Genomic DNA, 16,945 nt, shown 5'->3' on the forward strand with positions numbered 1-16,945 from the left:
AATTCCCTCAAGCGCTAGTTATTCAAAAAAACATTAATATAAACATAAATAAAAATTAATTTAATATAAATATAAATATAAATAAAAAAATATAATATATCATCATATTTATTAATACGAGCACCGGGTTCCACTGACATTTTTAATTATTCAATACAATTGAATTAAAAGGAATTTAATTTCGCAACGAAATCGTAAAGATAACAAATCGATTCTGATGACACATACGTTTTCAAATAATATCTCCTAATCTAAACTAGATATCGAAATTTCTACAATGACCTTTTTTGTAGTTTTCAGTCGACTCTGTAAAAGAGGTCATGAGGAAAATCTCGGTATTCCTCTTAGATCCAGAGTATTGCTCGAATACTCGATTAGGTGAGAATTTCGTTTGTTACTCTTTATCACTTCATTACTGAATTCTATTTGAGATTCATTGAGATTGGCCTGTGAGCAGTACTTCATCCTCAGGGCGAGGCAATCTCCTGTACCTGTCCTGAGACACCAAATACACGACGAGACCCGCGAACACGACGAAAAGTAATCCGATAACATTAATGAAGACACCTTCGGACGTGAATTTTGAGTAAGTCTGTGGCCTGGAAAGATAAAATGAAGAATTAAATGCCATTATCGATTAAATGGAGATATCAATAGATAGAGAATTACGTTAGTGCAAATATCGCTTTCTCGTTGAGTCCTAGGAGACACGAAGCAATAACTCCGATAAATCCTGCTGTTCCGAAATAGGTGTGAATCGGTAAATAGGCAGCACGAAGTGGTGCTTGAATTCCCGGGTACAGAAAGGAGACTAGACCAGCAAGCCACTGAAAATTCAATATTTAAAACATGCAAAATAGTTTGGTAATGTTTTTGAATTATAAATAATTTGCAGACAAAATTATAGAGCTTCAGATTAAATGACTTCAATTCTTCTCAATCACCTGGCAACCGAATAAAATTACACTCGTAAGGCCCACCCAGCTGTGCAGGGTGTACATATTTGGAATTGGGGGTTTCGAGTTGTTATGCATGTCAAAGACAGCGACAAGAGCAATTACTGTGAGAAACAACGTGAACACCATCATCCCACCGTGAAGGAGCTTCAGACGACGTTTTCTAACATTCCTCTGGATTCTGTAGATCAGCATTCCTGTAGATTAAATTATCATCAAGATTTTAGCTGGCCAGGAGGATAAATGATTATTGTTACCATTAGCATAAAGAAAGACAAGGCCGACTGTCATCAAAAAGGGGTGCCAATTGAATTGCAGGGAGACATCAGAGGACCAGGCAAATCCACCTCTGAAGTGGACCACCCAGACGAATACGAGAACAATCAGAGCTCCACCGATTGCTTCAGTCACTGCGAACAGGAATTTGAAACCCTCGAGGCGTTGGCCTGGTGTTGGCTCTCCTATTTGATCCATATTTTCACCACCTGTAACAGAAAAGAAAAGAATATTATCTCTTCTCCGATAAAAATGGATAAAATCCCAAGGAAAATCGTATGTTTATTTTTATTACTGGCCAGACTTTAATGAAAATTCCGAAATCTAAGGGAGATATCGAAATTTCTATAAGAACCTTTTTTTTAGAGATGATTGAGAGCTGTAAAAAAGGTTATTGACAGAATTCTCTATCTCTTTCAGTTGCGGAGATATGTTTGATTGAAAATTAGTCCTAGATTATTATTCCTGAAATATGAAAATTCATACGGTTTCATTTTAATTAGTTCCACTCCCATCAAAGCTCAACCATATGTTAGGCTCTTTTTGGAATTAAATGCCGCATATCCTCTCCGGATAAGTATTAATTATTAATAAATAATATAACTACCTGCACACAAATGATATTCGTAATCATCCCTCGATGCCATTCACCCACAAGAAAATGCGCAACAAAATTCCCAGAGTCATGTGTCTCATTTAAAACAAATAAATCACCAAAAATTCATTAACAAATCTATCAACAGAATAAAAATCAAATGCATTAAAACGAGGAAACATAAATAAAACGAGAGATAAAACAACGAAAATTAATCCACAGACATAATAAAAAACATATAAAATTCAAAAATAATTATGAGGGGCTCCATAAGCCATGGAAATTATTAAATGACAATTACTTACTTGTATTTACTTCTCAGAGCTTCCCACTATTTCTCAAATTAAAAAAATTTATGACACATGAATCGTTCGATGTTTTATTCAAAGTTACACATGAGAATAGTCAACAGGTAAAGCTGACAGCCGCTCTTCCTTTTTATTGATCGATTAGCAACAACAATCACTGAATAATAATAATGAATTTGAGAACCACTATCGCCGGATGAGATGCGCGCGCAGGGGATCCGCCATTTTCCTTTCTTTCGTTTGTCTCCTCGTGCTGAGAGATAATCTCCAACTGGTGAGTCCCCAAATTTTCATCAAAAAGTCATAAAAACCCCGGAAAAAATGCTCTATAAATTGCACAGAATTATTGTTGAGGTGTTACTTGGGATTTTGAATAGCTTCTCAGAGTTTTTTGAGCCTGAAATAACTGTTCCGCAAAGATTTTGTGATTGTGAGGTTGGGGCAGCCCATCTGGGGTTTTGGGCTTCCGAAATTGTTTGAAGAATTCATCTAAAAGTTTTCCTTTTTTTTACAGAAATCAACATGGGTAAGGGGAATAATATGATACCCAATGGCCACTTCCACAAGGATTGGCAGAAGAATGTACGAACCTGGTTTAACCAGCCAGCTCGTAAAATCAGGAGAAAGGCGAATCGGGTGCAAAAGGCACGTGGTCTAGCCCCTAGGTTAGTAATTATTATTAAATCAGTTGAAATGTTAAAATTCATTCAATTAATTTTATAATATTTCTAGACCAGTTGACGCTCTTCGCCCTGTCGTTCGTTGCCCGACAGTTCGCTACCATACTAAAGTACGTGCTGGGCGAGGATTTACACTTGCAGAGGTGAAAGCTGCTGGTTTGAATAAAAACTTCGCCAAGAGCATTGGCATCTCCGTGGACCACCGAAGGAGAAATAAATCAGTGGAATCGCTTCAGACGAACGTCCAGCGGTTGAAGGAGTACAGAGCCAACCTGATCCTCTTCCCCAAGAACGAGAAGAAGGTAATGACTCTCATGTGAAATTGAAAATTGCAATTATATTCATAATCATTATTTCAGCCCAACAAGGGAGACTCCAGCCCAGAGGAATGCAAGATTGCAACTCAGGTGAAGGGTACACCAATGCCCATCCTTTCCTCCGGTGTTCTCAAGGCCAAAGCTCGACCCATTACGGAGGAAGAGCAGAGGTTCCAAGCGTACATCACCCTTCGAAAGGCAAGGGCTGATGCCAGGTTGGTTGGCATTCGGGCTAAACGCGTCAAGGATGCCGCAGAAAATCCGGACGATGTCACCAAGGCACCGGGTGGAAAATCCAAAAAGTAAACATCCCGTTTTTTACGATTATTATACAAAAATTAAAATAAGGATACATTTTGTGAAATAATGATGAGAATAAAAATCGGGTTCTGTTTACAACGAATTTCTCTACTCATTCCAATTTTGTGAATTCCTGTTATATTATCTGTTGTAATTATTATATAATAGTTGGATAATATTATATAATAATTTCGGATTGTTATCCTTTCCTTTTTTTATACTTTTGTGGCAGTTTATTTCATTTGTCGATTTAGCTGTCATTTCAATTAACTCTTTGAATAATTTGATTATAAATTTGAATAAAACCGCGGAATGTGTCGCCTCTATCTAGCGGACGTGAGAGAAAAGGCTGGAGGGTGTTGTAATCAAAGATTGAAAAAAAGAGATGAAAAAAATTATTCATTATATTGAAGATATACTCCTAATAAAAATATATTTTTATAATGAGCGCGTTGTTTAATCGGCAGCTAGGCAAGCACGCTGCGGATTAGACAACGCGTTCATAACAAGTATATTTTTTTTAGGAGTATATCTTCCATATATTGAATAATTTTTTTCATTTGAAATTCCACAAGATGTGGCTTCCCTCTTTCCCTCGTTCTACAGTCGGCTAAATTTCGGTTAAACAAATAAAAAAGGAAGAGTATTCATATCGCAAAAAATAAAATTCACCCCGTCGACTTGATGGACACCCCAGCGCCCTCCCTATCTTGGGGTGCAGTACTACGATGTCGCTGAGGTCACTCAAACCCCCAGAACTGAGCCTCTACTTTAGTCAATCCTCTTTGGTTGCAATCATGGCAACTTTGATTGACAACTACGAGCAACAATACGCGGTTTTAACTGCAGATATCACCGCAAAAATCAGCAGGATATCAGTATTAACTGGCAGTGAGTACTGACAATATTTTCTTTACAATTCGTGGTAATTCATGAGTTTTTCTGTGAGAAAAAAGAGATTTTTGGGATGTGCTACCTAGCGGCAATATTCCACTGCATAATAATAATCGATAAACATGTGACGTCATGATTTTTCAGGCGAAAAACGCGCCTTCTGTCAGGATGTCGATCGACAGCTGGAGGAAGCCTTGGAGCTGGTGAGAGCTCCTTCCTGGAGAATTTTTATGATTCTCATATTATTATTTTCCCTTATATAATATTCTCACGCAATTCCGTTGGAAAATCCACAGCTGTTTTATAATTAAAGATTTAAATTATTACAATCAGAGATCAGAGAACCTGGCTGGAGGGTAGAGCTATTAATTAGGGAATTTTTTTACATTTTAGCTGGAGCAAATGGAGTTGGAGGTTCGTGGAATATCTGGAGGCCAGAGGGAACGACTGAAAGGCAGAGTTGAAAGCCATCGAGCTGAGTTGAAGAGACTTTCCCAGGAATTTCAATCAGCGAAGAAACCGAGAGACGATGCCATCGACATGGGACTTGAGGATAACTGGAGCAGTGGAGTTACTGAGGACCAGAGGAAAAGGCTGTTGGATACTTCAGAGAGAATTGATAGAACTGGAAGAACTCTCCAGAATGGATACAGAATGGTTCTGGAAACCGAGGAGATTGGGACTCAAGTGAGTCCTAATTTTTTATTTTTCTCAAATTGATAAAAAATAAAGATAACAGTGGATAACAGTTTATAAAATATTATATTGTTTATTTCTAAAGGTGCTGAAAGATCTTCATGACCAGAGGGAGACAATTCAAAGGAGTCGGGGAAGGGTAATTGTTTCACCAATTTTTCAGTCCTTTATTCGATAAAATTTCTACATTAGAGTAATAAAATGAATTCTTAAATTTCAGTTGAGGGAAACAGACGCGGAATTGGGCAGAGGCTCTCGCCTTCTATCCGGCATGATCTTTCGATCGATTCAACAAAGACTAATTCTAGCAGTTGTCGTTGTTATTCTCATAATTGTCGGCTGTATCGTGATATATTACAGCTTCACATCCCGAAGTTAAAGTACAATTGAGCGATGGGAGAGTTGAAAAATTTTTTGAATGAAGCACTAGCTACCGGAAGCGCCTGTCTGATGTGGCCTAATTCCAATTTCTAATCAATTTATCATTGTCTACTGATTGATTGATATCAAACAAAAGAAGACACTATTTATTTATTATCTTTGTTGATGTTGTCATTAATGTTAAGACTCTGTTGATGAGAATGCATGTCACTGGATTTTGAGAGACAAATCTGTAGGTGATTTGAAAATAATTGTAAATAAACAGATGAGTAATCGTGAGGAATAAATAGAGTCAAATCAGTCTAGTAATAATTCAGTTTTATTTTATACTCAAATATTATTTCTGTGGTTTGTCGAATGAAAAAATGAGTTCATTTTCCTCAATATTTTCATTCTCCATTAGAGTCACTCACTGACAGCTCAAGATTTACCTCTAATTATTTGGTTTTTCCCTCTAGCAGTGTGAATGGCGCGTCTTGTACGTGTAAAGTGAAAATTATTATAATAATTATGAATAATAAAATAGTGAGACAGAGCGTAGGCTTTGGCGTGGCAGATGAACACGTGAAAAAAAAAAGAACAACCACTAAAAGATACTCTCCATATTCTGTTTTTGCATTCACAAAAAATAATTTACAATTGCAGAAGGTGCTGGTGAGGCTGCAGATGATTTTTAAAATCTAATTACGGCCTTCAATAGCATCAGTTCAAATTCTGGTAGAGATCCTCGATCTGAGGCTTGAAATAGGCTTTAAGTTGTGGCCGTTTAGTCTTTAATGTTGGGGTGAGCAAGCCATTTTGTACAGAGAATGGATCCGGATGTAGATAAATATCTTTCACCTGATAAACAATAATTATTGTTCAGTAATGAAAATAAGTGTAAATGATTAAAATTATTACCTGCTCGAAGGACCTGAGGCCAGCCTCTTTACCCCAAGAAATCATATCGTCATGAATCAGCCTTTTAACTTCCGGATTAGCGCAGAGAACACTCAGTGTACCCGGTATACTATTTTCAAGTGCCCAACACTTGATAACATCAACATCAGGAACAACAATAGCCACAACGCAGGACTTCAATGATTCTCCATGCACAAATACTTGATGTACGTATTGACTTCTGATGTATATATTCTCTATTTTTTCTGGTACGATGTATTCACCTTGTGACAGCTTGAAGATGTGTTTCTTTCGATCGATTATTTTTAGACAACCATTCTGAAATAATATCGATAATTACTCCAGGGTAATTATGAAGTAAATTTAATTTACTCACAGACAACCACATGCCGATGTCTCCAGTGTGATGCCATCCCTGCTCATCAACAACTTCAGCTGTTTTCTCTGGATTTCTGTAGTATCCCACAAAGACGTTTGTACCCTTGACGCATACCTCGCCTTGATTATTCGCCGCGTAGTACTCCATTTCAGGTACATCCACTAGTTTAACACAACAACAAGCGACTGGTGGGCCCACGTGTTCTGGCACATAATCACCCTAGCAAAAATATACACTCAATCTTATTATTAAACCATCGAGACGTTTTTTTCGTAATAACCGTGACGTTACTCTACGTTTAACTCTGACGAAATTAATGGATTCGTCATTCCCCCTCGTCACATGCCTAATTAAAATCACATATAATTAATAAAAATTTTCACGAATTGTTTATTTAAGTCCCCAAATAAATAATGAGTGAATAGATAACCAGATATTATTGGCTGGTTTAAAATAAAAATAGAAAAGCCTCAAGTTGGATTAATCAGCGACTGGTATTTATTTTAAGATTTGGGTGATCAGTCACGGTGTGTCCTAGAAAAAATTATTCAGCTGTGCATCGGTTGGAATTTCAACGTAAAAATCTAACTCATGTTGGATCAAATCGGATTGTGCACCAGACATGTGTCGAAATCCCGGACATATTCCACAGCATCTGAGCTGACCAGCTGAGTGTAAAAGTAAACATAAGTGCGAAGAGAAAGGGAAGAGAGAAAGACCTAAGAGCGCTCAGTTTATTTGTGGAAGCGTTTATTGACCGCGTGAATAATCCTAAGAGTTAGAGTTATATATTCGAGTATTTATCAAATAGTCATGTATTCACGGTATATAAAACTCCTCTCATCCCCTCTCTTGTCTATTTATACTGTTTATCTCTTTTACACGTCTTCTGCTTATTATTCCTTTAAGATCATGTCTCCAGAGTGTTTTTTTAATTTTATAAACATTGAATTCTCTATTTTATTCGGTGAATTAGTGTATTCATGAAATTGTTACGGATGGATTCAAAATTGATACTCAATATGGCGTCGGGCTGATGAATTTCTGTGATGATTGGGGTTTTTATGAATAATAAAACTAGTTGGGACTGATTTGAATGGCTTTTTGTGTAGGTTCATTCACTCGATAATCACGAGACGATTCGAATAACCAAAAGCACATGCCCGTGACGAATCTCGAGGCCACGAAGTCTCGAGGTGAGGCTGTCACGTTGGACAGGTTTTTTTTAGTTCACGTTGCGGAAGAAGAAGTTGAGATTTATTTTGATAAATAATGAAACACTTTGGGATAGCTAGAACGTGGAATTAGTTTGGGAATATTCATAAATCGCTAAATAATCGATACTCACTTGAATTGTCAATGTGATGGGTGCACAGCACTCGGTCTGTCCATATCCTTCGACGACAAGACATCCTAGTGCACACCTAGTAAATGTCAGGACATTACCAGCTAGTGGTGCTGATCCCACGACCATCAGCCTGACTCTTCCACCCATCGACTCCTGAATCTTCTTAAAAACTAATTTGTCCCATAAACTGTTGTTCCGTATGATGCACTTTTTTATTTCCGATTCCTTGGATCTCATCCCCATATTGAAGAGCATTCGCTTAAGGAATGAACTTTGAAGCTCAGCCTGCACCTGCGAATATAAATAAACAATAAAAATATATTAATCGATTATAATTGAGGGATAAAGGCGATCGATCGATGATGAACGAATTTATGAATAAACATTACTAATTGAAGATACTGATTAAATATTTGTTGAAGATTTTAAATCTCTCTCACAGGATTTGGCAGCTGAAATATTCAATTGCGCAGCATCGACAATGGCCTCCAATGCAACCAGAGTTTTGGCAGGTGTTGTTGTCTTGGAAATAAAATAGCTGTGGAAAAATTAACTCCATCGTACCTTATCATAGAGACGATTGAGAAGCCTCGGTACAGCAGGCATCACCGTAGGTCTCAATGCCTTCATATCTTCGGGCAGTGTTTTAATATCACCACTGTAAAAACCCACCGATCCACCCACAATGTACATTCCATTCTCACAGCATCTCTCCAACATGTGGGCAAGTGGTAAAAAACTGATCATCACGTCACTAGCTGATGGCCTGTGATCACCCAATTGCAGAAGAACCGCACAAACTCCCGCCATAACATTCTGATGCGTCAGCATCACACCCTTGGGATTCCCCGTTGTTCCTGATGTGTAGCACACAGTGCAGAGATCCGTTGGTTTTGGTGGAATTTCTGGTTGATTTCTCTGCGCCCCCAGACGCTCGAGATCCTCAAACCTCAGAAGATCAACTCCTCGGTTCTTGGCTCTTTGATTTGTCGCCGGTCGCGTTTCTCTCACCACAATGAGTTTTCTCAAACACCTGAAGATGAACATGATTGAATAAACTGCGAGTAGCAATTGACAGTATATGGATTATTTCTCAATTCACCTTGGGGCTTTATCTAACAGTAAATTACACTTTTTATCGTCTTCACATATTACCAGACTGATTTCAGCCTGATTTATTATGTAGGCACAGGCGTCAGGTCCGAGTGTATCGTAGAGTGGAACAACTACTAAGGAATAGGTGTAGCAGGCTTGTTCGGTGAGCACCCATTCTGGACAATTTTGACTGTACAGACCGATCAGTGTTTGAGGGCCCAGGGCCAGACCGCAGGATATCAGGCCCGATCCGAAGTTCTTCGCTCTCAGGAGAGTCTCGTTGTAGTTCATCCATTGGTACGGCTTGCTCAGGCTGTCTCTCCATCCCAGGCAGGGACCATTGTCTATCGTACATCATCAGAAATACAATAAATCAATTAAAATCATTCTCGAGAATTCAGGTCTCCAGGAGATCGTATTTATTCATCTTTTATGATGATACACATCTGGAATGGTCACCGAAATATACTCCATTCAAATCTATAATAAAACATTTCTCTAATGGAATGCAGAAACATTGAGTATAACTCTTCAGTTACGTACTGCAGCTGTCTCGATATAAATTCACAAATTCCGTTCAGTGGAACAATAATTCAAATTTAGAAATTAAAAAAACAAGGGAGTCCAATTTTCTCAGGCTGTTTTAATATTTTATAATTAGTTTTTCGGTCGCAATTGTGGGTTGTAACCATGTGTAACCGGAATTAATGTTTTATCATTTTTCGGGGGTTTCCCTAAACTTTTTAAAGGAATCGCAAAATTGTAGAGGGAATTCAGGAAATTATCGCACCACCAGAAAATGTTGGGAGCCGTTAAATGACAGAACGCAAAAACATTATATTTTTTTACACCAATCCCATCGATAGTTGGAGAAGAAAATTTGAAACGTGAATTTTGGGTATATGTGGGTGTGGAATATTCTTGATTCTGTTTAATTAATGAGTTTCGGCCATTTTATTCGGTCAAATTCTTTATCGATGTTGATTATAAAAATTTAAAGAAGATCACTGACAGACCGAACTGCGCGTTTCGAATGCTCAAGGTATTCCTCTTCAGATGAATTTATTAAAAAAGAACTAGATTTGTTAAATTTTTAAGAATCCCTCATGTCGAGTGTTATGACAACATTTCATAATTAAAAATTTCACATATTGTCAATTAAAGCCATTAATTAAAAACGGTAAAGATAGAAAAGAAGAAGAAGTCAAATCATTCCTCAGTTATTTGTTAGTTATTATTTCAATTAGTTATAAAATAAAAATGTCGAAATTTATCATCTGTGATGGGGTCAGTGCGCTGATGATGTCTGAATTATTAGTCTTCGTTAATTCGGGGGTAATTAATCCACTCACTTGATTCTTTGGCTCCTTTCCGGAAGGCATCGTAGAGGGTTCTCACGTCCTCATGAATGAAGCTTATGAATTTTCCCTCTCGACTGTTTTTGTAGAATTTTGACACTCGGATGTACTCGGCACCCTGGACAAATGAAAAATCTCTGAATATTTGTCGTGGAAGGAGCAGAGAAAAAATTTGAAAGCCCACGAAAAGTTTCTGTGTAATTATGAAAAGTTTTTCACTTGCCGCCGCGAATTCTGTGTGACAAAAGAGGAAAGGAATTTTTCCATCCCCAATGATTTAATCTGTATTAGTCATTTCATCATTCCACCATTATCCCATTTTTCTCTCGTGACTGTTATGTAACGACTCGTCAATACCCAATTATAACTCCCGGAGAGCGGACATGGTCTATCGATTCGAGTGTTAAGAGAATAGTGGAGTAATGAAACTTATTTATCTCCACTTGTTAAGTGGAATGAAAAAGAATAATTGACAATTGTGACACGTTGAGTCTGTAATCCGTGATTAATTTCGATTTTCTGCCAGTGGAGCAAAAGAATAATTGCACTGAAGACTGATTGTTGATAATTTATCCATTTGTTTTAATTTGCCTGATGGTTATTTAATAATTAACCACCTTGATAGTATCCGACTGCTCCTTCAGCTCGATTGGTGGGCGAATGTTCGGCTGCGCGCCGCCACAGCCCGACATCTCGTCCCCGATCACAAGGATTAATTACTAAAAATTAATTAACAACTCCCCACCTCCACCAGAAATCACTACCAGACCGCCGAATCACCCGTTCATCTCGAAAAAGCGTAAAAATCCCATGAAACCTTGAAAATCTCGAAATTAGAGCACAAAAAAATTAATGAATACGTTAAATCTCGAGAAGTACTAAGTGAAATTAATGGAGAATTGTTGGAAAATGAGTGTCGCGTGAAACCATAATGTTTTTTCATCCACACGCACAGATCCGATGATAAATAAAGTCCGAAGACCGTTTGGCTCGGCGCGCAACCGGTGGAAAACTGAAGGGACCTGATGCTTCTGCTATTTGGCTACCGCTAATCCCACCTTCGAGTATTTATTAGTGTGTGCGTGAAAAATTCTTGCCAGAAGAGCAAGTTAACACGCACGTCCACCTTGGTTGACTTGAAGATCTATTAGTATATCCAACACTAGGAGGGGAATTTAAATATAGGTGATGAGTTGAAGGGAGGCATCAGAGACCTCGGCTGGTGATGGTCTTGCCTCTTGGAGGAATGCCAGTGGACAAGCTTGAGATAAACAGAAGATCCTAACAATGAATTTTTACAACACCCCTTGGATGTCGTCTCCAGAGTGTCATCACCACATCAATGGGAGTCAAAGATAAAGCAATTGTGAGAGACTTGGATCTATTCTGGGAGTTCCATCTTCGGAGGGATTAACCATGCCATCCAATTTCGACAACGAAGATATTCATCAGGGATTACAAACATCCAAGTGATCTATATTACATTTACCATATTATTCTATTAATTAGTGATCTTCTCATCTATTGCACACGCAACTGTTTCTTCGAAGGTTACGCTCGCTCACCGGAAGTAACCTCGACTGGGCGTCGAGGGGCATCAGTGGTGTTTCCGGGATGGGTTTTGTTGCGTAATATGCAGCAACACCTGTTAACACCAGGGCACCAGCACCACCAATGTACGGCAGGAGATCCTCCAAGTGTGTCTGGAACACTGAATGCGGTAACTCTGGGATTATCCATTCTCTACATGTTTAGGGGCTAACATTTCTACGATTTGCATTTGCATTTTACATTTTATCAAATCATTCAAGTTATTCGATTCCAAACGCGAGGCCATGATTTCAAGACTTAATATTCAGTAAGGATTTTATTATTAGATATTCATAATCCTATGATTTATCCAAATTGAATTCAATGAATTCAACTATAAATGTCGATTTGAATGAATTATAATTAAATGAAGATCTTTAATAATAATAATAGTAATAATGATAATAATAATAATAATAATAATAATAATAATAATAATAATAATAAAGAATAATAGGGCTTTATTAATAAAAAATTGATAACTCGTATTGTTTATATATATATATATTCTCGCGATAAATCACAATAAATAATGGATTTTCAATTCGATATTGATTTCGTAAACAATTACCAAAAATCCATAACCACTAACTTATTAAAAATAATATAACTCGTCTCACGCGATAAACTCTTCACAATAGTAAAAATCGATTTCTTCGTAACTTCATACCCCATAAATTGGCTTGAGCTGCCTTATTTCACAAAATTATTCATCATCGGGAAAAAGAACTTAAATATTTAAACCCCGGAAATGTATAATCGATATAATTGAATACTTACTGATGAGTTTGATATGAAATTCGTTCTTAAAATCACCTGAGACGTTCCAATTCGATAACGATTCGTTGAACTTTAATTTCAGAAGAAATAATTGAAGATTGAAGATTCTGAGGCCGACAGGTCAGAGTGAGTTGAGATTAAAAATAATAATTTTTCGCGTCATTTAACCGTCTGTATCACTAACTCTTTTTTTCTGCTATGCGGATACCCGTGGATATCCGCACCGTCGGTGCCTTCCACGCCGCCCTTCTGGAATTATATCAGGACTGACGTCACCACTGGTGATGAAATCGATGAGTCGCCCTCTGTGGAAAACCTCCCCCCAGGGGTTGAAAATATCTCTGCAGTTTACCAGGGTACGAGGACGAAGGCATCTTCACGGAGGAAGAAGAACTTATCGACTAGTGATGATGGACCGACCTGGGGATCTGTATTACTGAGTCTTTTGAAGATCATTGATGTATTTTGAATCCACTCAAGTGGAATACCTCTTGGATAGATAACTGAAAAATTGAAGGCTCGATTGGTTGCTATTTAGGTAGCGAGCACATACTTCTCGTTGAAAGTCTCTGGAGAATCAGTCTGCCACGTGAATCGATGTGTCCTCTGAATATCTGGTAAATTATCAAGGAAGGGCTTAATTAACATTGAAAAGGTAATTAGTGTCCGGGTTCATCCGGGGCTTCATCCCATTTCGTATTGTGTTATCATTTTTATATTGATGATTCGTATTAACTGACAATTCAGAAAGTTGACTTTTGTCTCTTTCAATTATTCATTTAAGGTTGAATAGTTTCAGTTTTAATGAGCTTCAACTCAAAAGTTTTGACGAATCGATCTATAACACCATCTGCTGTATTTCCGGTTGCTTTTTGTATTCCATAAATCTTTTTGCTCTCTTTTAATTGCTGAACTGGAAATTATTAAATTTGTAATGATAGTCATAAATTAGATGAAATAAAAGAAATTGCAATGCAGTAATTAATTGTTAAATACACTCAACGAATGATTTGATTCAGAATGTTTTATCAGCATCAGTACTGGTTGCTCGTGCTGACGGGTGTCCTGAGTTTATTCTGCCTCTGGAGGACATCTCTGTGGAGTGTTCCGAGTGTCCAAACAAGCACATCAATTCAATTGGACCTGTCCCTGCCATCTCCCAGCATTCCCCGGATCACTCAACGGGTATTCAACATCTCCGGGAAGAAGCCCATAAATTTCCCAAAGAAAAGACACAGCAGTGCGACATCCAGGTACATGCTGGAGCTATATCATCGGCGACCATCAGCGGACATCGTTCGGGCACTATCTCCCCGTCACATTTCCGGTCCAATAGACCACATCGGTGGTGGTCGAGTCCTGGAGTTTCAGTTGCCACCGAAAAATCCATCGGAGTACCTCGAAACCGCTGAACTCCTGGGTACCGCAGGTATGATCCTCCGGGTAGAATCCCTGGACTACCTAATCCAACCAGAGGACAAGAGGCCATCCAGGCGAGATGAAACGTGGCGCGCATTCGACGTGACATCAGCCGTCAGAAATCGAAAGGGGGATTCCCTGAAATTCCTAGTCAGAGGGCGTGTGAGATCTGGCGGAGAGGGCGCTATTCTCCTCCTGAGTTATACAAAACCGAAAAAACGCACTCCCCGATCCGCAGAGGATGACGGCAGTGATGATAATTCAGCAGCTGCAGCAGACGCACGTCGACGGAAGAAGAATCCGTGCAGAAAGCGACCACTTTACGTTGACTTCTCAGCGATAAATTATGACGAGTGGATTGTCGCACCACCGGGTTATGATGCCTATCAGTGCATGGGCAGGTGTTTCTTTCCTTTTCCTGATCATTTGAGTCCGACTAAACACGCCATTGTCCAGTCGCTGCTGCATGGTGCACTACAGGGCTCGGATCCTGGCAAAAATACTATTGGGAGAGTCTGCTGTGTGCCAACACGACTTGCACCCACAAGTCTTCTTTATTTAGATGCCAGTGGCACCCTTACTTATCAGTACGGATACGAGGATATGGTCGTCGTCGAATGCGGCTGCCGATAACACATAATTTATTTGTCATTCTATTGTTTCATTTATTCATTTCATATCATTTTGTTATTAATAAAATATGGCATTTATCGAACAGAATGAAAAACATGGATCACTCACTCATTCACTCGGAATATCACTCACATCTTCAGTTGTTGCATACACTGTTAAATAATTATTGAAAATTCAAACTGAAATTGAAATTGTGTGTATTTTACCTGAAATTTCAAGCGTAATTTTTTAACAGTGCACGCATTATTGTAAAACAGCTAAACAAGTGCGTTAAAAATATTTTCACAGACTTAAAGCTAGATTTAATGATTAACTGAAGATGAGTAAATGGAGTCATCACTGGGGTGAGCATGAGAAAATCAAATACACTGGATCACAAAGTCGTTCGCTATTCCCTGGTGTGAGCACGGAATAATTGAAAACAATTGGAAAAAAATAGTTCTGATGATGAATTGATTGAGTCACTGCAGCTGATACAAATCACTAACTAAACACCTTTGAGCACATCTCGTTATTCTTCCTGTTGAGCAAATAGGATCTAGCTGGTGTTGGAACGATAACTCGCCGCGTCTTCCTGAGTCGGTGCTTGCTGCCTGGTATCCTCTCGATTTTATAAATCTGATGAATAGTGGAGATATCGGGTTGCGTCAGTTTCATACAGAGACTGACGGGTCCCGAGAAGTCAACGTCCGTCGATAATTTGAGTTTAGGTTCCAATATGAGAGCGAACTCTGAATTACTCAGGACAAAATCCGATTTTATCCTGACGTCACCCTTGACAGCGACCCCAGCTGCCATTTCCACGAGGGATTGGGCATTTCTGGACCACAGGGAGAGCTGAATCTGTCCAGCAAGATCAAAACTCACAGCCCCTTCGACATCGATCTCAGCGATGAAACCAACAGCCAATTGCACCGATTCCCTGTGCCGATGGAGATTGGCAATTGTCTGGAATGCAGGAGTCCTCTCGGAGGCGGTTCCCGACCACACGTGTCCCATGAGCTCACCCTGTCCGGAGAAGAAGACAAAGGGTCTGACCCCGACCCCAAGAATTCCAATCTCCATTCCCGCAGTGGCCACTTCCTCCTCAGATTCCTCCTGAGAGTTCGATGACATGAAACTGCCGAGACCACCAGCGAATAGACCAAGAGAGAAGAGGGCTTCCTCATGGGGACCAGTCTGCATAACAACATCGACAATTCCTCGCTTCAACAGCCCAGAGTTGACCTCCTGGACGGTCACTAGCGATCCATTACTTGCGGACGAAGTGAGAAAGGGTCTGGTGAATGCAGTGCTCATTCCACGATGTGCCAGGACATTGTAATTCCTCACTCTTTTCGCTTCAGCTTCAATGGCGCTATTGAGTCTCTCCCGAAACATTGAGTTCTTCTCAGCGATCTGTTCTAGCCTCTGACTGAGGTACCTCTGCACCTCATACATGGAATCGGTCGTTGTGAGGTACTCGAGGAATCCCCTGAGTTCATCAACTGTTGGCTCGCCTTCGAGAACAATGTCAGCAGCTAGAGTTCTGGCACTGCTGTCCCTCTTAGGCCCTCCAATTTGGAAGAAGGTACGTTTGGCTGCAATCTTCACATCATCTGTGATGTATTTGTTGTCGAGAGCTGCTAGGGCCCGCCAAGCTGCTACACTAGTGGATCGTGTCCCATTGATCGCGTAAGACATCAGAACTGGTAGAGATGCTTTACTCCGTAGATTCCTCAGGGCCCGGAGGAATTTGAGTCGGCAATCATCACCGGTGCACGTGTCCAGTCCCAATTCCAGACTGATCCGGACCTTTTCCTTTATCGACGCAGTATCCAACTGTCTCGCCATGGCAGCTGCTGTCAGCGCTAGTGTCTCTGACACGCGTTCATTTTGCAGTGTCTCCTCCGAACGCTTCAGAATATCTTTGATAATGTCCGGATGTGGCACTGGGGACATCGAAAGCGCCCACAGATATCGCTCCATTTCGTCACCAGTCTCATCTTGACGGAGAATCTTCATAGCTGCCTGATGAGTTGCGGAGGTCGATGCTGATCC

General features: G+C 39.4%; 6 protein-coding genes across 8 annotated transcripts; 3 read left to right on the forward strand and 3 right to left on the reverse strand.

Moving 5' to 3' along the window:
- Positions 1-110: 110 nt before the first annotated feature.
- LOC105265581 (cytochrome b561) lies at positions 111-2,282 on the reverse strand. Of its 2 annotated transcripts, XM_011303136.1 has the most exons (6): positions 2,133-2,282; positions 1,840-1,965; positions 1,214-1,441; positions 945-1,153; positions 670-827; positions 111-599 (listed from the first exon to the last, which is right to left on the reverse strand). In XM_011303136.1, the coding sequence occupies exons 2-6, from the start codon at positions 1,877-1,879 to the stop codon at positions 434-436; spliced, it is 801 nt and encodes a 266-aa protein (XP_011301438.1). In that variant the 5' UTR covers positions 1,880-1,965; positions 2,133-2,282; the 3' UTR covers positions 111-433. The 2 variants fall into 2 exon arrangements, with proteins under 2 accessions (XP_011301438.1, XP_011301439.1); XM_011303137.1 differs by lacking the exon at positions 1,840-1,965.
- A 29-nt stretch (positions 2,283-2,311) lies between these two features.
- RpL13 (ribosomal protein L13) lies at positions 2,312-3,535 on the forward strand. The gene is made up of 4 exons (XM_011303138.1): positions 2,312-2,409; positions 2,650-2,800; positions 2,868-3,117; positions 3,175-3,535. Exons 2-4 carry the CDS (start codon positions 2,658-2,660, stop codon positions 3,436-3,438), a joined length of 657 nt encoding a protein of 218 aa, XP_011301440.1. The 5' UTR covers positions 2,312-2,409; positions 2,650-2,657; the 3' UTR covers positions 3,439-3,535.
- Positions 3,536-4,222: 687 nt separating this feature from the next.
- LOC105265583 (Vesicle transport through interaction with t-SNAREs 1a) lies at positions 4,223-5,420 on the forward strand. Its single transcript, XM_011303139.1, has 5 exons — positions 4,223-4,323; positions 4,471-4,529; positions 4,720-5,013; positions 5,108-5,161; positions 5,243-5,420. The coding sequence occupies exons 1-5, from the start codon at positions 4,230-4,232 to the stop codon at positions 5,399-5,401; spliced, it is 660 nt and encodes a 219-aa protein (XP_011301441.1). The 5' UTR covers positions 4,223-4,229; the 3' UTR covers positions 5,402-5,420.
- A 673-nt stretch (positions 5,421-6,093) lies between these two features.
- Positions 6,094-13,085, reverse strand: LOC105265585 (long-chain-fatty-acid--CoA ligase 1). Of its 2 annotated transcripts, XM_011303141.1 has the most exons (9): positions 12,854-13,085; positions 12,049-12,194; positions 10,478-10,601; positions 9,133-9,469; positions 8,595-9,063; positions 8,031-8,321; positions 6,680-6,901; positions 6,304-6,621; positions 6,094-6,243 (listed from the first exon to the last, which is right to left on the reverse strand). In XM_011303141.1, coding segments are annotated over exons 1-9 (2,046 nt in total). In that variant the 5' UTR covers positions 12,855-13,085; the 3' UTR covers positions 6,094-6,105. The 2 variants fall into 2 exon arrangements, with proteins under 2 accessions (XP_011301443.1, XP_011301444.1); XM_011303142.1 differs by lacking the exons at positions 12,049-12,194; positions 12,854-13,085 and adding an exon at positions 11,101-11,503.
- A 149-nt stretch (positions 13,086-13,234) lies between these two features.
- LOC105265584 (growth/differentiation factor 5-like) lies at positions 13,235-15,264 on the forward strand. The gene is made up of 2 exons (XM_011303140.1): positions 13,235-13,508; positions 13,873-15,264. The coding sequence occupies exon 2, from the start codon at positions 13,874-13,876 to the stop codon at positions 14,903-14,905; it is 1,032 nt and encodes a 343-aa protein (XP_011301442.1). The 5' UTR covers positions 13,235-13,508; position 13,873; the 3' UTR covers positions 14,906-15,264.
- LOC105265747 (microsomal triglyceride transfer protein large subunit-like) lies at positions 14,932-16,945 on the reverse strand (the record flags this gene model as incomplete). Its single annotated transcript, XM_011303437.1, has 1 exon — positions 14,932-16,945. A coding segment is annotated over one exon (1,557 nt), but the record flags the coding sequence as incomplete, so codon positions are not given.

This window comes from Fopius arisanus, unplaced genomic scaffold (genome assembly GCF_000806365.1).
Source record: "Fopius arisanus strain USDA-PBARC FA_bdor unplaced genomic scaffold, ASM80636v1 scaffold00031, whole genome shotgun sequence".
Taxonomy (NCBI): Eukaryota; Metazoa; Arthropoda; class Insecta; order Hymenoptera; family Braconidae; genus Fopius; species Fopius arisanus.

Bases quoted from the DNA above. Each gene is read 5' to 3' on its own strand.
- LOC105265584 (XM_011303140.1), top strand. From the start codon at position 13,874: ATGTTTTATCAGCATCAGTACTGGTTGCTCGTGCTGACGGGTGTCCTG.
- LOC105265583 (XM_011303139.1), top strand. From the start codon at position 4,230: ATGGCAACTTTGATTGACAACTACGAGCAACAATACGCGGTTTTAACT. The intron at 4,530-4,719 runs GTGAGAGCTCCT...TTTACATTTTAG, and splicing joins TGGAGGAAGCCTTGGAGCTG to CTGGAGCAAATGGAGTTGGA. The intron at 5,014-5,107 runs GTGAGTCCTAAT...TTATTTCTAAAG, and splicing joins CCGAGGAGATTGGGACTCAA to GTGCTGAAAGATCTTCATGA.
- RpL13 (XM_011303138.1), top strand. From the start codon at position 2,658: ATGGGTAAGGGGAATAATATGATACCCAATGGCCACTTCCACAAGGAT. The intron at 2,801-2,867 runs GTTAGTAATTAT...TAATATTTCTAG, and splicing joins GCACGTGGTCTAGCCCCTAG to ACCAGTTGACGCTCTTCGCC. The intron at 3,118-3,174 runs GTAATGACTCTC...TCATTATTTCAG, and splicing joins TCCCCAAGAACGAGAAGAAG to CCCAACAAGGGAGACTCCAG.
- LOC105265581 (XM_011303136.1), bottom strand. From the start codon at position 1,879: ATGGCATCGAGGGATGATTACGAATATCATTTGTGTGCAG. The intron at 1,442-1,839 runs GTAGTTATATTA...TTTCTGTTACAG, and splicing joins CGAATATCATTTGTGTGCAG to GTGGTGAAAATATGGATCAA. The intron at 1,154-1,213 runs GTAACAATAATC...TTTAATCTACAG, and splicing joins TGTCTTTCTTTATGCTAATG to GAATGCTGATCTACAGAATC.
- LOC105265585 (XM_011303141.1), bottom strand. The intron at 10,602-12,048 runs GTGAGCGAGCGT...TCATTTGTCCAG, and splicing joins CCCAGTCGAGGTTACTTCCG to GGTGCCGAGTACATCCGAGT. The intron at 6,622-6,679 runs GTGAGTAAATTA...ATATTATTTCAG, and splicing joins ACATCGGCATGTGGTTGTCT to AATGGTTGTCTAAAAATAAT.